Genomic DNA, 16,853 nt, shown 5'->3' with positions numbered 1-16,853 from the left:
TCTGTCATCTAACACAGATGGAAGCATGATATTCCTTTATTTTTCCTGCAATTTTTCTTCATCAGTTTACAGCAATTATATTTTTGACAGACCTGTAAGTAACTTGCTAGAGAGAAAATAGCAGAAACTTTTTCAAAAAGTCAATTCTGCAGAAGCAGTTTAAGAAAAGAAGTGTACTATGTAGTAGTTGTTCATGTTTCTTTTATTTTTCTTTCTAAGTAGTGGTTTCCATTTTGCTTGCTTTTGTAAAAGGACAAATTTCATTGAGTATTTTCAAATACTAATCCCTCACTTAGCCCTTAAAAACAACCATCATGTGCTCTGAAATATTGAAACTGGTGTAACCACAAAGCAGTCCAGAGTGTATTACTGTAAAAAACAGATGTTGAATTTAAAAAAAGGGCAATATTTTATCTATATATAAAGGGAATGTATAAGTGTGTGAATGACATCAAAATGCGGGCCTAGGAGGAGGAGAATGCACGAAATACAGAGAATATCCATATCATAGAAGGTAGAAGCTAGTGTGGAAAAGACCTTAACAGCAAGCTTAAGTTCTGCATTGATACCAAAACAGTTCTAAAGTGGACTTGCTAAAAAAAAATAAAAATAGACTGAATTTAAAAGTTGTCACTGTGCCACACAATGTATGAAAGTAGTATACAGAAATAGACTTCAAATCCAGAGTTCTAAAAATTAGAACTTACAGATCACCATCCTGTTCAGTCAAAGACATAAAATTCACTGACAAGGGAAAACAAGGTAACTGGGTGGCATGCATTTTTCACCAGATCCAGAATCCTTCTAATATAATGGCAGTATCTTTGCTTCCAGCAAAGCTTATTTGGTCTGGCTGCACCTGTCTTACTAAATCTCCTGTCCTGTTTCATCTCTCCAGAAGAAGGAATAACTGCTCCTTTATTTAATAAGATTATTATTTGTTGTATACTAATACAAATACTAAAAGTTTTGTGAATCGTTTAAAATCTAAGTCCATTCAGACTTCCTGTCTAATATGTCTTCAGATTCCTGACAGCTTTTACATTTCTCTTTTGGATGATGGCAGGGAATATATTTAGACTTAAAATGTTATATGTAAAACTTCCATAAATTATTTTAAAAGGCTACTCTGGAAAATACTTTGAACTATTTATGAATCTTAACTAAGAGTCTGTAGCCATTTTTAAAGAGCACTTGCACAGAACATGTAGAATTTCAAATACTGAAAAAGAGAAAGGAAAACAAAGGAGAAAACCAAACCAAAAGAATTCAGAAGGCTGAAATGACATTGTATTTGAAATAGAATGGAAAAAGCAAAAGCCTGGACATTGCTGCCTTTTCTAACTTCAATACCAGTTATGAATAATTAAGTACTGACTAAAACTGTGGTGCAGTGCTGGGCCACACAAAGAATGATGCTAAGGCACCTGAATGCATCCAGGGGAAGAAAACTGAGCAGATTGAAGGGCTGGAAGGTCTGTCCTGTGAGGTAGTGGGGGTTTGATTAGTTTGGACAGAAGGAGGCTGAGAGGCAGGCAACATCTCATCGCTCTGGTACAGCTCCCAGAGAAGGGAATGTGGGAAAGGAGGTGCTGGGCTCCTCTCCCTGCAATCCAGCAACAGGGTGCATGGGAATGGTTGAAAGCTGCATCAGGGGAGGTTCAGACTGGACATTAGGAAGCATTTCTTTTCTGAGAGGGTGGTCAAACCCTGGCACAGGCTTTCTAGAGGGGTGGTTGATACCCTGCGCCTATCAGTGAGTTAAAAACAGGCGTCTGGATAATGTCCTTTATAATGGGCAGCCCTGAAGTGGTCAGGCAGTTAAACTAGGTGATCATTGTAAGTCACCTCCAACTGAACTATTCTATTTCTATTTCCATTTCTATTTCTATTTCATTATTAATTGCCATGTGTTTTAACCTCAACATAGGCTGTGCATTCAATCCACAAGCAATAAGGATAAACAAGGATCATAGGAATACATAGGAACACATAGTAACTCAGGCTGGAAAGGGCCTCAGGAGGACTGTAGTCCAATGTCTTGCTTAAATCAGGGTCATCTGTGAGACCAGACGAGATCACTTAATCCAGTTTGGGTTTGAGAGCCTTGAAGGATGGAGACTGCACCAACTCTGTAAGCAGCCGGGGCATGGGCTTTTCTTCATCACTTCTCTTGCTCCTTAACAATGTACAGTTGGACATTGATAAACTTACTTAGGTTCAATTAACAGACCTACAGCAACATTGGCAAGTACTCTCTGAGCCTCTTCCTAAACTTGTGCACATTAAGTGCAGATTTTGTTAAAAGACTGGTCCAAAATTTCACTTCCCTTTCCCAGTAACTTTTAGATTTCCTGGTGTAGGACAGTGTGTCTCTTCTTGTTGAATCGTTCTGTTTATTGCTTCCAGCTGCTCTGAATCAGAGCTGGTACTAACTGAAGATGTGCAAAATGCACAAAACTCTAAACCCACCACTTTTTTCATATTCTTTCCTGTGCTTGTGTCCACTGGACAAAATTCAGCCTTGCTTAAGTAGCCATTATTCTGGCTGAAATCAGCTTAATTAGGAGGAAAAAAGTGAATTTGGCCCAATAAGTAAATCAAGGGATGATTTTCACACTTAGTAAAATTATTTTTTAATCTTTTTTTAAAATTAAGATTAGATTATATTAAATGATGTGCTTAAGAAATTTTGTTTAGGTTTTAAGTAAATTTTCACTGTAATTTTTTTAACTTAGCCAAATAGTCCTTTAAGATATGACTAAACTTTTGAGTTTATACAGCAAAAGTTGCAAGTTATATGGCAATAGGTAATATTTCTTTAATAAAATTTCCCTTAATGTAAAAATAGTCACTTTTTTTTGTCCAGTATAATGTTATTCTGCCTCATCAGCCATACCCTCCTCAGAGCTGTTTTTCTCTTCCCTGCCCCCTCGCAAATTAGTACCTTTTTTTTAATCCTGAATGGGGTTATGGATTTCCAGCAAAAATCAGATTTTCAAAATAATGGCTAGAATCCTTCATAAGGGAAAGTATTTAATAAAAATGTGGGTCTCATTAGGCTATGGAATTAAATGCATGTACAGAGAACCAAAGAAACACACAGAGTAAATATTCTCTAAATTGCTCAGCTTTCAGCTGTTTAATAACTTCACTAATGCTCAAAACACTATAGCAGTTTCCAATGTACAAACGAAAATAGGAATAACAAGAGAAATAAGCCTTTTGATAAAAGCAATCTAAGGATAATAAATCAGGAAGAGCTTCAAGAGGAGACATTGAGCCATTTTCTTTGTCTTTTACCTTTAATATTGTGTTTACTTTTCTAAATTGTCTTGTATTGTCATTCTAATTGACTGTCACTGATGTGGAAAGCTAGTAATGAGCACAGATACTCTAAGATGTTGGTACTTCATGTTCTGGCCAGGATGATGCAGAGAAAAGGGCTTGTAATGGTCTCTTGCTCTGTGTTGCAGAAGCATTAAAAAGTGTTATGTGAGATCTTATGTGGGAAACAAAGCCCAAGTTCTCTAAAGCATCTTTCTTTGTTTTCCATGTAAAATCTTGGATGCCTTGTTAAACATTGCAAGAAAGAAATTAAATACAGTAGTTAGTCCTGGGGAAATCTTAATAACATTGCTGATTGCATTGAAAATGCAGAACTTTGAAAATTATGGGGATTTAGGAAACTGTAGGTTTATTTTCAATTATTTGGTGAGGAATTTGAATGCTACTTTTAGGAGTTTTCAGGGTCTGCCTTTCTTTTGGTACTTGGGAATTTAAAAGTTTTGCATCATCTAAATTCTCTCAGTATGATAAATGTTATTAAATACCGCAGCTAATTAAATATTAAAATATCTGGAGAGAGGAGGGGAACACATGATGGGATAGGACTTCTAATCTGTAAAACTTGTGTTCCTTTAAACAGTTACACAGTCAGAACACATTATAATCACCCTCAAGCACCTGTTGTCCCCTGAAGTCAATCACCACTGCAGCCTGCCCTCTCCCGCTTGGAACTCCATTTCAGACTCTGAAAATTCAGTTGACAGCAAGAACAGGAAGTTGTTGGGGGAAGTTCATGGGGAGAAAGTTGTGATACACTAACCCACAAGATCTTACAGCCTCAGTTACACCTCAGGACAACACAGGAAGATGGGATTCCCCACTCAGGCTAGTATTGCAGGTGTCAACATGAACCAAAGGAGTTTTTGTACTGTAAACAACATACGGCATCATAGTGCCCTTCCAGGCTCCTTTTCTTACACTGCTGCCTGACCAGATATATTCTCCATGCTCCGTACTAAATTTATAATTTAGTTCTTAGAATACTTTTGTGATCTGGCAAACCCAATGACTCTTAAGGACTTGCAGAATCTGCAATTAAAATTCCTTATAAAATTTTGGGGTTTATTTCCCTGCTGTTTGTTCTAGCTGAGAATTTCCAAGAAAACCAAATTCAAGGAGCATTTGGGTGCACAGTGGTTAGTCTGGGCGCACATGGAATGCCCACACCCTTCCGTGCAATTCAAGACCAGATCACCTGTAACCTTGGCAGCACCATTGGGACTACTGGGAAAACAGAATATGCCTTCCCAATAACGTTAATAAACTTTAGCTGTGTGTTTAAGAATGTGTCTTTAAAAAGCCAGTTTCAGAAACAAAACCTAGCTCAAGTCCACCCCTAGGAGCTTAACAGCTGTGTGGTAGACCCCCTATTATTAAGGGGGGAAAACACGACTATGACATCACACTTTTTCTTCCCCTTCCCTTTTTATTTTACTTGAAGAAGCCAAGTTAAGCAATTGTTTGCAAGGTTCGCTGCAGTAATAGCATCTTTGCTTCAGCAGCAAACTGCAATAGGGAAACGATCTCACTGGTTGGCAAAACCCATTAACTAAAGGTTTGTTATCTTGTCAGCGTTCAAACTTTGTAGGCTGTGTGGAAATACCTCAGAGGTGGGCGGTATTCCAGTGAGGAGTAAGTCGCCAAGAGATGGCTACTTGATGCATTTGTACAGCTGCGTACGACGGGAAATGGCATCCGGGACTAACGCTTACTAAACCAAGCTCAGGACAGGTGGGGCTGGTCGGAGACACCGAGGCTCCGGCTGGGGAGGGAGGCGGAGCTGAGGGAACGGCCGGGATGCACCGCACGGAGCCAGCACCACGCTCCGCCCTCAGCCCGGGGAACCGGAGCGCCCCGCACGCCGCCCCTGGCAGCCGCTGCCGCGCGGGCCCACCGCGCCGGGCCGCAGGTAGGAGCGGGCGGCCATGAGCGCCGGCCCGTGGCGCCTGGCCCTGCCCTCGGCTCCCGGAGCGGGGTGCGCGGGTGGGCCCAGGGAGGGGCCGTAGGGCGGGGGCGGTGTGTTGGGCGGTGTGGCCGCCCGCAGGGCCTGGCGGGGAGGCCCGGGGATCCGCACGGAGTGGATCGGGCCTCCCGCGGGTGGTGGCGCCGCTGGGGCCCGCGCACTGAGGGCCATGCGTGCCGTGCCCGGGCAGCACCGGGTCCCGTGGTGCGAGCTGCGGCCCCGCGGGCCCAGGAGCCCGGCCCCGAGTGCGGCGGGGCTGAGCCGGCAGCGAGGAGCCCGGCAGGATCTGCCCGGCAGCCCTGGAAGGAGGGCAGGACGCCGGTGGCGATACCCGTGTGCAGGCAAGCCGGGAGTTGCCGTGCAGGGCCTCAGGCCTGCGCTGAGGCTGCTCCAGTGCGCTCCCCTTGCCCCACGATGGGTAACGGTGTAAGCGGTGGGAAAGGCCCGAATTTACCTGGTAGCAGCGGTATCTAGTGTTAATGTATATATGTATTAGTGGGCATAACCATCCCCTCAACTGCAACTTAAAGCCCCCATACTCTACGGCAAGTGATAAACTTGAATATAATCTGACTGTTGAGTCTGACAGTGACAAAGTGCACTAGTTCACAGCCTTCTGTGTAATAGATTTTGCTTTGTAAAGAGCAGACAAGAATATCAGAGCTCTGTTTAAATATTCATGCTGTGGCCTGTGGTGCTCACTGACTGTCCTTGTGCTGTCTAAGGTGCACTAAAGTGTTACTTTACGTGAAACTTGCTGATCTGCTTTGCTTCATCAGCAGGTATGTTTTGCCAAATCTGTCTCTGTACTTTTACTGGGAGAGTGAGCAGTTGTAGTGCTGCTTTGAGTGGTCTGCCGAATATAGGAAAATAATCTCAGATCTTATTTCTCTGTATATGTTATTTATATGCTGTTTTATATAGGAATTTTACCTAGCTTAAATGCATGTATATATCTATTATAAAGAAAATACTAAATGATGAACATTAACAGATGTTTGCTATGAACATGCCTTTCTAAGTGTGTTCTCTGGATTGGGCCAGGATGTCATACATGTGTGCCTGCATAGCTGCATGCAGAAATGAATCAATGTCAGAAAGCTGCTCCTCCCACCACCCTCCTGCTGTTGGTGTATTTTGAACCATATTCGGTCTGACTGGAATGTGTGCTTGCTTCAGTTGTTTTTTCTTCCTGCTTGAGGAAGAGCATTTGTTAGGATAATGAAGATAGAAGAGGGTGGTTCTCACAGTGGCCTTGAAGCAGAGGGAAATGAGGCAGTGGCAGTGCAATCACTGAAATTAAGCTCTCGTGTGAGAGTACTGACATCATAGTGTAGTTTTCTGCATAATCCCTTCTTTGACCAGCCTTACGTTGGTCGCTTGGCCACTAGGCATGTATAATCATATGCAAATGTAGTATATTATGGCAAAGTCAGATGAGTCGGAACAGAGTGCTCTCGGAGGAAGATTCCTGTTGGCACTAGTTGTAAGTTTAATAGAAATTTACTGTAACCACATATGCTGTTGGGCTTTTATTAGTTTTTATTACATACTTGCGTTATATTTAAGCAGGTGTTTTTAAGCAGCATTTAAGCAAGGGAAGGAGCATTTGAGAAGTAGGCAGACAACAAAACTTTAAAGCTTTCACATACATGACTAGTGAGCTTGAGGAAGTGACCTTTAGCAGTGTGGATGGTAGAAGTGAATGTGAAACCTTTCCAATGAATATCTAAACATCTGCTGCAGATTGTAGCAAGTTAAGATAAAGAACTAGTCGCTTAAATTCCCTGTGCATTAAAAGTGAAATTAATTCACTTCCATTAAAAAGAAGTGAAAAAACTAAATTGGACTGATTAAACATGTTTTTCACAATATGTTTGAGTAGCTCTGTTTTAAAGTATCTTTTTTAGAATAGCTGTTCGTAGTCAACATGCTACATTGTTTAGACTGATAATTTCCAAATAATGTCTCCAGAGCTGCACTGACAGACTTGGCAGTATAGAATAGTACCCAACATGAATTTCTTCTCTAACAAAAAACCAATGGAGACCCATAGTCCAATTAGAACTTTGTTTTTTTTAATCAAATAAATCAGTATTTATTCAGTGAAGCCTGTAATACTTTAAGCAGTCTACTTTTGTTTGTTTCTATCATTTTAAAAAGGTTGTTTAGTTTTTTGTTGACAAGTCAGGTTGTTGGGTGTCTTCCCAAGTGGGCTAGCCTGAAAATAAGGAGAACTTTGAAAATGGTAGGTGGTGAAAAGATAGAAGATCAAAGTTACAGAGAAGTAAAAATGGAATTATAAGGGAAACATTATTTTACTCACTAATCCAATAAAGAATAAAAAACATTTGTTTTACAATATGCACCAGCTTCTTTGCATGTGTATCACTGTTTCATATTTGGATGAGTCAGGATAGTAAACAACCACCTTTATGCTGTCCAGGAGCATCATTTTACTGAGAGAGTGAAGGGGAAGTGTTCATCTGTGATTCCATCTAGCAAGGGAGTCACATTGTCCATGTGGAAGACGAACTATTTCAGAAAAGTTATCATCTATTTAACACTTCTATCTAGTATTGCTTGGCAGAGAGATGCTAGAATTAAATGGCCTTTCCCACCATTTTCTTTCACTTTTCCTGCTTGCTGAGTCTGCTCATACAAAATTCATTAGTCTGGTCAGACTCTTGACATTCCATCTGTCTCTTTTCTTTGCAAATTGTATGCTCTGTCATGCTGATCTGGTCTGGGCTAGTCACTTGTGTTGCCAGTTGTAGTTCCTCAGTAGTGCACTTGTGACTGTCTTCAATTTTAAAAGGCAGTTTCTTGGATTATAATAGTTTTCTGTTTAAAACTGCATTAATAAAAATAATTTAAAAACTGGTTATTGCTATTTGGAGTAGGAGCATATTGGTAGAAATTGATATAATAATGTTTTTTAAAAATAACATTTTGTAAATCCTAGTTTTATGTAAACCACGTGGTATTTATTGCCTGGTATACTAGATAGCCAAATGGCTTAATATTTTACCTGTTGACAAGAACACCCCCCCACTACACACCCCCTGTACTAGTTGTTTTGAGGGCTTTTGTTTTACTTTACATTCTGAAGTTACTGCACTGGCTTTATTAATTCGGTAATGTCAATTCATCTGTTTTCTGAAAGGGCTGTAGGATTATAGTGTGTGTCGTATGCATAATTTCATTTCCTTGCATGTAATTTTGAGGAAGTGAATCTGTGCTACTCCATCTGAATGTTGTTTTACATGGTGCAACAATTTCATATTACCTCCATTCTCTTTAGTTTAGAGTAGTATGGATTTTCTTCTAAGGAACAGAAAAAATTGTTTTCCCTTCAGGCTGCAAGGGGAAAGATGTAGACCTTATCTTTTTCCCCTTCACAAAGAGACAGTTGAAATAATTAAAAGTGTGTTGTCTTCATGCATAATGTGCAATTTCACTTACTCCTGATGTTTAACAGACATACGTTTTTCTCTTTTTAAGTGCATTGTGTATATCAACTAATGGCAGCACAGAGAAGGGAAAGTGTCAAAACTGGTTTGATATCTGTATTCAATGTGTTTGACTCTCTTACTGATCACCATTGCCATCTCCATTCTGCCTTTCCTTCTTGCAATGATGATCATTTTATCAATGAGAAGACATATCTTTGTGATTCTTAACTAATAGTGTTGCCTACAGGCTTGGCATCTAAGGGGAAAAATCAGTTCTTAAGAAAAAAAGCATTTACTGGATGGGCAGAAACATAATACTTAACATAAAAGAAAAAGAAAAGGAATGTTGTCAAATCAGTTCAGATTCTAGCTGAGGAGATAAGTAACAATATAAATGCCAAATTACAGAGAACCAGTTGATTTGTTGAGAGTAGCTTACAGTGGTTCCTAAATAATATGGACTTTCTAAAAAGTGTAGGAGTATCAAGGAAAATCCTTCTTCATTATTCTTTGTCTTTAAATACTGACTAATTAAACTTCATATTTTGTAACTCACATTTATCTCTTCAGAAAGACAGCAACTAATATATGTAACAGAAGAAATAACATGTGATCAGGGAAAAAAATCCCAAACTCAAGATTTTGAGGGCAGTGAGACGTATGGTGAGAAGTCATTCCAACAATAAATGATGTACAGTGCATGTATTGTGATATCAGGCACTAGTGTGTCATGCATATCTGTTTTTCTTTTGTCCCATGTTACAAGAAGGATATGAATGGAATCTGACAACTTCGTGAAAGATTCAATTATCAGAAAGCCTTTGTATTTGCAAAATGTGGATATTTTGATGGTTTTACGCTCAAAGAGCTATCCCAAGCATATTAATGTATTCTTTGAGGTCATGCAGTGATTTTTAGTAGCTAAGCTAGTATTTATCTTTGTTATTCTTCTGCTCTGTGTTTTAGACAATTTTCTCAGGATTTGTCTGGATTGGGTCAGGTTAATTTGTATGCAGAGCCTGCTTTAAATATACAAAGAGAATTGATAAAATCTTGTAAAATCTCATTGAAATTAATTCTATTCTGGAGGCCATTCTGGTAGTTAAATGAATTCTCTTGGTAACTGCTATTTCCAGTTATTTTCTGTATTTTTAAATTATGTCTACCAGCAGAAAAGGATATGGCATCTTGTTCCTAGTCTCCTTGCTTAGATTCAGTAATAATCTTTATTTATAAATTGCCTTGAATTGGCATCACTCTGTCATTTTGTTTGAGAGGCAAGAAGATAAGCCAGCTGTGATCTGAAGAAATAATCTTTTTAAACCGAAGTACTGCTTTTTCCAATATTACAGTTGATGCTGGGAATTACTGATGAGTTTATACTACTAAACAGCAGTGAACATAATAGGAGTTTTCAAATGCTTCATAACCATAGAAATGTCCTAAAAATACCATCAAAAAGTTTTAAGTACGTATTTGTAGGTGATGGTACCTACACTCACTCAAATTATTTTCTTTTATATTTTCTTTTAGAAGACAGAAGTCTTCTAAATAATGCCTTTCTGTCTTTTTTGGGCTTTTTCTCAGATAAGGATACAAATCATGTTGAAGCCATATGGCAGCTTGGATAACTGGCATTAAAAGTCTTGGGAAAGAACAGCTGAACACATACATGCTGAGTTTTGGACCTTTGCCTGTGGAGCTGGCCAGTCATTCCTGTCACCAGCTAGCAGTGCTGCTCCCTTGAGCTTTTGATGTTTGTGGCACCAGCTTCTGATGCTGCTGTTGCTTTCAAATAGCTGACAGATTTCTTCTTTTTAATACTGTTCTTCACATTGCAGCACAGAATGGGAGTTCTGCAGTTTCAGGCTGAAGTGCCAGGCTGGAGCTTGCTGGTGTGAAGGCTTTCTGCTCTGATTTTCCTCTGTACTGGTTTACAGTGAGGGTAATTATTCTGCAGTGAACTGCTGACACCTTCCCTTCTGCTTGGTTACTTTTCCAAGCTGGTTGTTTTTGGTTACCAGAGCACACACCCATGTTTCAAACAGAAATAAATTACTTGTAAATGTGTTCTGAGAAGAACCTTTGTGTTACTTCCAGGTACACAAACTCTTCCTCCTTCCCTTTCTTCAGGGCACATACTGCTGTGGCAAGTGATTTGTTTTCGGCTTGTTTTTGGATTTTTGTTTGTTTGTTTTGCTGTTTATATGTGAGTAGGTAATATGATGAATTTCCAACCTTACAGTACATGTAGTGTATTTAATTTTCCAGCATCATTTCAGTTTCTTGTAACAGAACAAATTGAGTCTTTCTGGAAGGTTCTAGGAGAGATTTCCAAAGTGCAGGGTAAAACTTGAGAATTAAGAGCAAGAACAGATAAATACTTAGGTTTCTTGGCTAAAATCACAGGGTAGCTGAAAGTTATAATGCAGAATTTTTGTGTCCTGTGCCCCCAGTAATCATAGTTCCTGATGGTGCATAGTTCTAAATTAAGAAATTGTCGTTAATATTTTTTTCTCAGCAGCTGAAGCCTCATCAAATTTATTGTTTCACTGCTTGATATGGTTTTAAAGTAAGAAACAACTGCTTTTGCTATTCGAAAAGTGGTAATTGATTCCATAAATCTATGTTGAATTCTATTAAATATAATGGGAAGCATTATTGAGTTTTATGTGGACTTTCTGCAGTGAAAAATTTTGATGGCTGGTTTGCTTCAGTATTTCAGTTCTTTATTTAGCTTTAACTGCTTTATTGTTTGATTCACAGAATCACAGAATTGTTAGGGTTGGAAGGGATGTCTGGAGATCATTTAGTCCAACTCCAGACCATCTAGTCCAACTCCAAAGTGCTTAAAAGCGCACTGGATGAAGTGTATCTGTACAAGTTAGGGTACACAAAACTGGTAATGAAGGATCCTGAGTACACCACGACTGTGAGAATGAAAGGAGACCGCTTAAGACTAAAGGAACATTAGTAATAGTCTCTCCATAGTAGAAGTTAATGGCAAATCCTCTTCAGCGGAACTGTGGGCATTCTGTTTACTCCTAGTTAACTAGCATAGGGAGCAGCAGGTTTATTGGAGATGAAGCAAGGAAGTAGAAATAGGAACATCACACCCCAGTCACTTAAATCCAGGGTTAAACCAAGGTTCTTTGGCTCTGGGTAGATGCAAAGGAGAAATACCAACGAGATTCCCTCAAGAGGTAAAAAATCACATGAAAGTTTACTGGTAAACTATAGAAGATGAAGGAGCTTTGTCAAATGATTTAGTACTCTGTGAAACATTTATCACAACATAGACTTAGCCCATTGAGCATAGAAACCCTTAAACCCATTTGATGTTACATTCTGAGTGAAGGAGTATCTTCTTTTGCAAGTGATATTTGCACACAGCTTCCTCTCTTATTGTAAAACAAATTAATGTATATTGGTCTTAATGGGATTTTGGGGGGTATCTAATTGCAGAAAATGGAATAAAGTATTTCCATGTTTGTTGTGTCTTTGCTACTTGGCCTGTGACCTTCTAAGCCTCAAAATGGCTCTTGGTAGCATGTTTTAAGTCAGTCTTATTTGTGAAATATTACTGAGCTTTTGAATGTAGTTTATGGTCATGTTTAATGAATTTCAGAATTGTTTCTGCTTATCACTTAGATGCTAACTTTCTTCGTTAACTCTTGTTGCCTTTTAAACATGACATAGCTATGCTGAATTTTTTTGTGAACTATATTGACTAGAGAGCCACTAGCTACAATTTAGACCAAAGGTGAGTCTGATAATGAGGAAAGCATGGATTTGGAAACAAATGTGACCTTTCTGTTTTGTGAAGTAGCTGTGTCACTGAAATGGTTCAGATGATGCTGCAAATAGAAATGAAAAGGTGGTTTCCCGGTGTTCTGGCATGTACTGGTGTATCCTTGCTGTGATGGTGGCTATATCTTTCTCTGTTAGAGACGGTAATAGCTTGTGGTGAGCACTTGTGTCTGTAAAGGCCAAACAATACCAAACAATGTATTTGCCACAGCTGTGAGGGAAGGGTAAAATAGTCTGTTTCCAAGAGAAATAGGAAAAAACCATATAAATATTACTTATTCTTAAGACGCTTATAAAATCTAATGCTATATTCACTAAACACAGTGTACTTTGGTAGAAATACATTAGAATCCTATTGGAATGAAAGAGTGTGTGTTTGGTTGATTTTGAATAAGATGATAGGTGAATTTTCTTGGAGAGTGGGGGAGGATTGCTGATGACCTATACAGACGGATGTGGAACAGCCAGGATACCATTCCTTGAACCTAAAGCAAGCTGTCCACCCATAGGGAAGATAGAAGCATTTCAGTACACTCAGGAGATCAGGTGTGGTCCATGGTCGTGCCTGAATGATGTGGTAGCTGTTATGCGCGTTTTTTGGAAGTTTTGTTTAGTAAGATCATTGTCAATAGACAAAGTACATGCGAGAAAGTTGGGAGGCAAATATTGGAGAAGTTGCTATGGATCTGCTAATGGATATACGTGCTCCAAAAGGTGAGGGACTAAAAGGAATCAAATGGACCTAGAGGCTGAAAAAATGAGCTGGAGAGATGCTCTATTTTTGTGTATGATAGTATTTAAGTATGTTTTACGTATTAAGAATACCACTGTCTTTACGGGATCGTTTATTAAAAAAACCCACTCATTATAATTTTGAAAGACAGATGTTGGTGATAGTTCTGTTACAGGACACTCTGCAGAGCTAAGACAAGGCTGAATAGGGAAGTAGTGGTCAAAATTTCTGGTTGATACAAAATCCCATTTCTGTGGTCCTCTCTCAGCATAAAGGCTCTGTTTTCTGATCAAGCTTTGTTTTATTTTTAGGAGCAAAGCACTGTGTATAAAATGGAAGTTGACGTGAATGGAGAGTCCAGAAGCACCCTCTCCACCCTTCCTGTGCCTCTCGCAGAGGTGAGTTCTGCAGGAAGGATGGAAGCAGAAAAGCCCCGCTGCTCCAGCACCCCCTGCTCACCAATGAGACGGACAGTTGCGGGATATCAGATCCTTCACATGGATTCTAACTACCTGGTTGGCTTCACAACTGGAGAGGAGCTGCTAAAATTAGCCCACAAGTGTGCGGGAGGTGAAGAGAATAAAGGAGAATCTGGTCCGAACTTGCGCTCCAAACAGCTTGATTCAGGACTTCCGCGTTCCTCGCGTTTGTACAAGACTAGAAGTAGGTACTACCAGCCATATGAGATCCCAGCAGTAAATGGAAGGAGGAGGAGACGGATGCCCAGCTCAGGGGATAAATGCAATAAAGCTTTACCATATGAACCTTACAAGGCACTTCATGGTCCCCTGCCTCTCTGCCTTTTGAAAGGTAAAAGGGCTCATTCAAAATCACTTGACTACCTCAATTTAGACAAAATGAGCATCAAGGAACCTGCTGACACAGAAGTGCTACAATACCAGCTCCAACACCTTACTCTTAGAGGGGATCGTATGTTTGCAAGGAATAGCACATGAGCTATAATCTCAAATTTAGAAATGATTTCTGATATTTCTCTGTTGCTGCAAAAACCCGCTGTTGTACTGTGTTCATGAATGTCCACATTGTAGGTGGTTGCATCAGCTCAGTGTTATCAGAAAGTAGTTTATTTGAATAGAGTCTTGGCAATGCAGTGTATCAAAGATACTTGGAGGGAGAAGTCTTTCCTGAGCAAGGAGCTTCTGATGCATATTTGACTGCAACTAGTGGATATTTCTTTGGACACATTCTAACAAAAAAAAAAGCTTTCGATTTTTGGGATTTTTTTTTGTACAGTTAGATCTAGTATTTACAGTAATTTAACACTGAAAAATTGGTGATGTCCGCTTGGTTGTTGCTAATTTTGGCTTGATGTTAGAAACTGCTCTTGGATAAGTACTCAAGTTAAGGAAGTTTTTAGGATTTACTTTCCGTTGCAGTTGTAAAATGTGTGGGTTTTTCTTACAACATGGACTGGAAAGTGAGCTTGACTGGATAAATCACTTGCTATTTAAACAATCCAATTAATACATTTTCAGACTGCACTTGTCCTGGTGATGTGGGTGAGATTTGTTCTTAAAGGAAACCTTTGCTACTTGAATTCTATCAAATTATTTTTTTTAGTTTCTGCATGGAAGTAATTGCTTTGTCCTTTCTATTCTATAAAACATGTTCAGAATAAGTATTTGGGTTATTTAAAACAAATTTTTCAGGGAGTAAAGATTACTTCCTTTTTTTTTTTTGTTAGATTTTATTTTTACATTGACTTAAGACAGAAACTGGAATGTCTGCACTGATATGTCACTAATGTATTTGATTTTAATTTATTATTTCCATTTCATATATAGTAGCAGAAGGTGTCAACTTAAGCATAGCTTTGGAAATTCTGTTGACTTGAAGCATTGATCCCTTGAGCCCTTGGAGGGCAAATTTTTTTTTTACAAGAGTGCAAGTGAAATATTTCTGTATCAGCATTTTGAAGAGATGATCTTGGATTTTTTAGCAGAATAATACACTGGCTTACCTTTGTTACTTAGTAAATTTTTATGCAAACATGACATCAGGTGCAGTTTTGTCAGCTGTATTCCTGGATGTACTGAAAACATTTTGGTAACTTCAGTTTAAAAATGAAAAATAGTTTTCATAATTCCTTTTTTTTGAAGTGCATTCTTTTCATGAAGCAGTGTGTAACTTGATTTTGGCTGACGTCCTCTGCAGAAATTAAAAATAATCTCATATTGCTTTGAAACATAAATTATTTGATCTGTTGTTTCTGATAGAGCTAAGATTTTCTTGTTTGTTTATCACTCAGAATGAATAGAAGGCACTAATTAGTGCATGTGCTGAAGGCAGGCCACTAGTGAGCATTTTGTGGTTTGGTTATCTTTTTTTAGGTTTATTAGAAACTACAGAAAAACCAATGTGTATTTTTGAGAGGTAACTACACCAGTGTAAATTTAATGTATTGAACAATGATCTTGAAAGTAAAGTCTTCCTATATAATAGTCTTTAGTTTAAAAAACAGATAAGGTGAGATGCCAAAGAGATAGGGGTTTTGTTTAAGGAATAAACACCACTGTTTATTGAAATACCCAATTAAATTGTATTTCTGGCTGAAAAATAAAATGGGTGTTATAAACAGCTATTGTTGTGGATTCATTTGCTGTGTAGGAGAGAGGACATTGAAAAAATACTTTAGACCAAGGAACATTTAGAAACAAATTGAAATTTGGGGTCCTGAGTGTCTATGAAACAGATGCTTAGGTTTGTTCCTTTGTTTCAGGATGAGGGCTGTGCATTTACTTTATGTGCATGTTTCTAATGTTGTTTTGTGCTGTAATTGTATGGCTACACTAAGAGAGTGGTTGATGGCTCTCTGGCTGAGTTTAGACATAAAAAATTTGTTGGTATTTTATCTGTTTGATGATTTCATTGTCAGTGTGGTCAGACATGATCATGGTGTTTGTTTAACTCACACACACTTGGAGCTCTCATAACATGGGAAATACTACTTTACCTGTAATACAGGCTAAGCAAAGAATTGTTAACAGATAACGTACTTGTTTTTTCTAAGTTTCAATGGTACCAAAGAATCAGAAGCAAATTATCCGGCATAATTGCTTTTTAGAAGTTTTATGGTGTGGTCTGGATGAAACCAGTTATTAAGCTTGAACTTAAAAGAATTGTGTGCTAAAAAGATAAGATAGGAAAAAATCATCCTTAGTGAGAATATAATTGGTAAAAGCTAGAAAAAATGCTTTGAATAGGACTAATTTTATAGTGGAGCTACATTACAGAAATATAACTAAGTTGTTAAACTGTTGTAGGAAAAATGTAGATTAAAAATGAAAAATGTAGATTTATTACAATGCTGATAGCTTTAGAGCAATGTCAGGGTTCACAATGAACAGTAAAAGGGCATGTATCTTCGCACGTTGTTGGAGCATTTGGCAAGTGCAGTTTTATTCATGATTCTGTAGATTGACTTTTTGCGTTAATGGTTTTCTGTGATTTAGTCTTAGTTGGGACATCAGTTTCCATGATGGGTGATTACACTGAACACTAAGAATGGCACAAACATGTGCCT

General features: G+C 38.6%; 1 protein-coding gene across 6 annotated transcripts; it reads left to right on the top strand.

Annotated features, from left to right (window-relative positions):
• Positions 1–4,808: 4,808 nt before the first annotated feature.
• Positions 4,809–15,907, top strand: MACIR (macrophage immunometabolism regulator). Of its 6 annotated transcripts, none has more exons than XM_085042126.1 (2): positions 4,809–4,903; positions 13,621–15,907. In XM_085042126.1, the coding sequence occupies exon 2, from the start codon at positions 13,642–13,644 to the stop codon at positions 14,263–14,265; it is 624 nt and encodes a 207-aa protein (XP_084898252.1). In that variant the 5' UTR covers positions 4,809–4,903; positions 13,621–13,641; the 3' UTR covers positions 14,266–15,907. The 6 variants fall into 6 exon arrangements, with proteins under 6 accessions (XP_084898252.1, XP_084898249.1, XP_084898250.1 ...); XM_085042123.1 differs by having other exon boundaries at positions 4,813–4,980; XM_085042124.1 differs by lacking the exon at positions 4,809–4,903 and adding an exon at positions 4,985–5,079.
• The last annotated feature ends 946 nt before the right edge of the window (positions 15,908–16,853 follow it).

Source organism: Lichenostomus cassidix, chromosome Z, assembly GCF_008360975.1.
Source record: "Lichenostomus cassidix isolate B80296 chromosome Z, HeHo_3.0, whole genome shotgun sequence".
In the NCBI taxonomy this organism is placed as follows: domain Eukaryota; kingdom Metazoa; phylum Chordata; class Aves; order Passeriformes; family Meliphagidae; genus Lichenostomus; species Lichenostomus cassidix.
The sequence above is the reverse complement of the archived record's forward strand: the minus strand, read 5'-3'. Positions and strand labels throughout refer to the sequence as shown.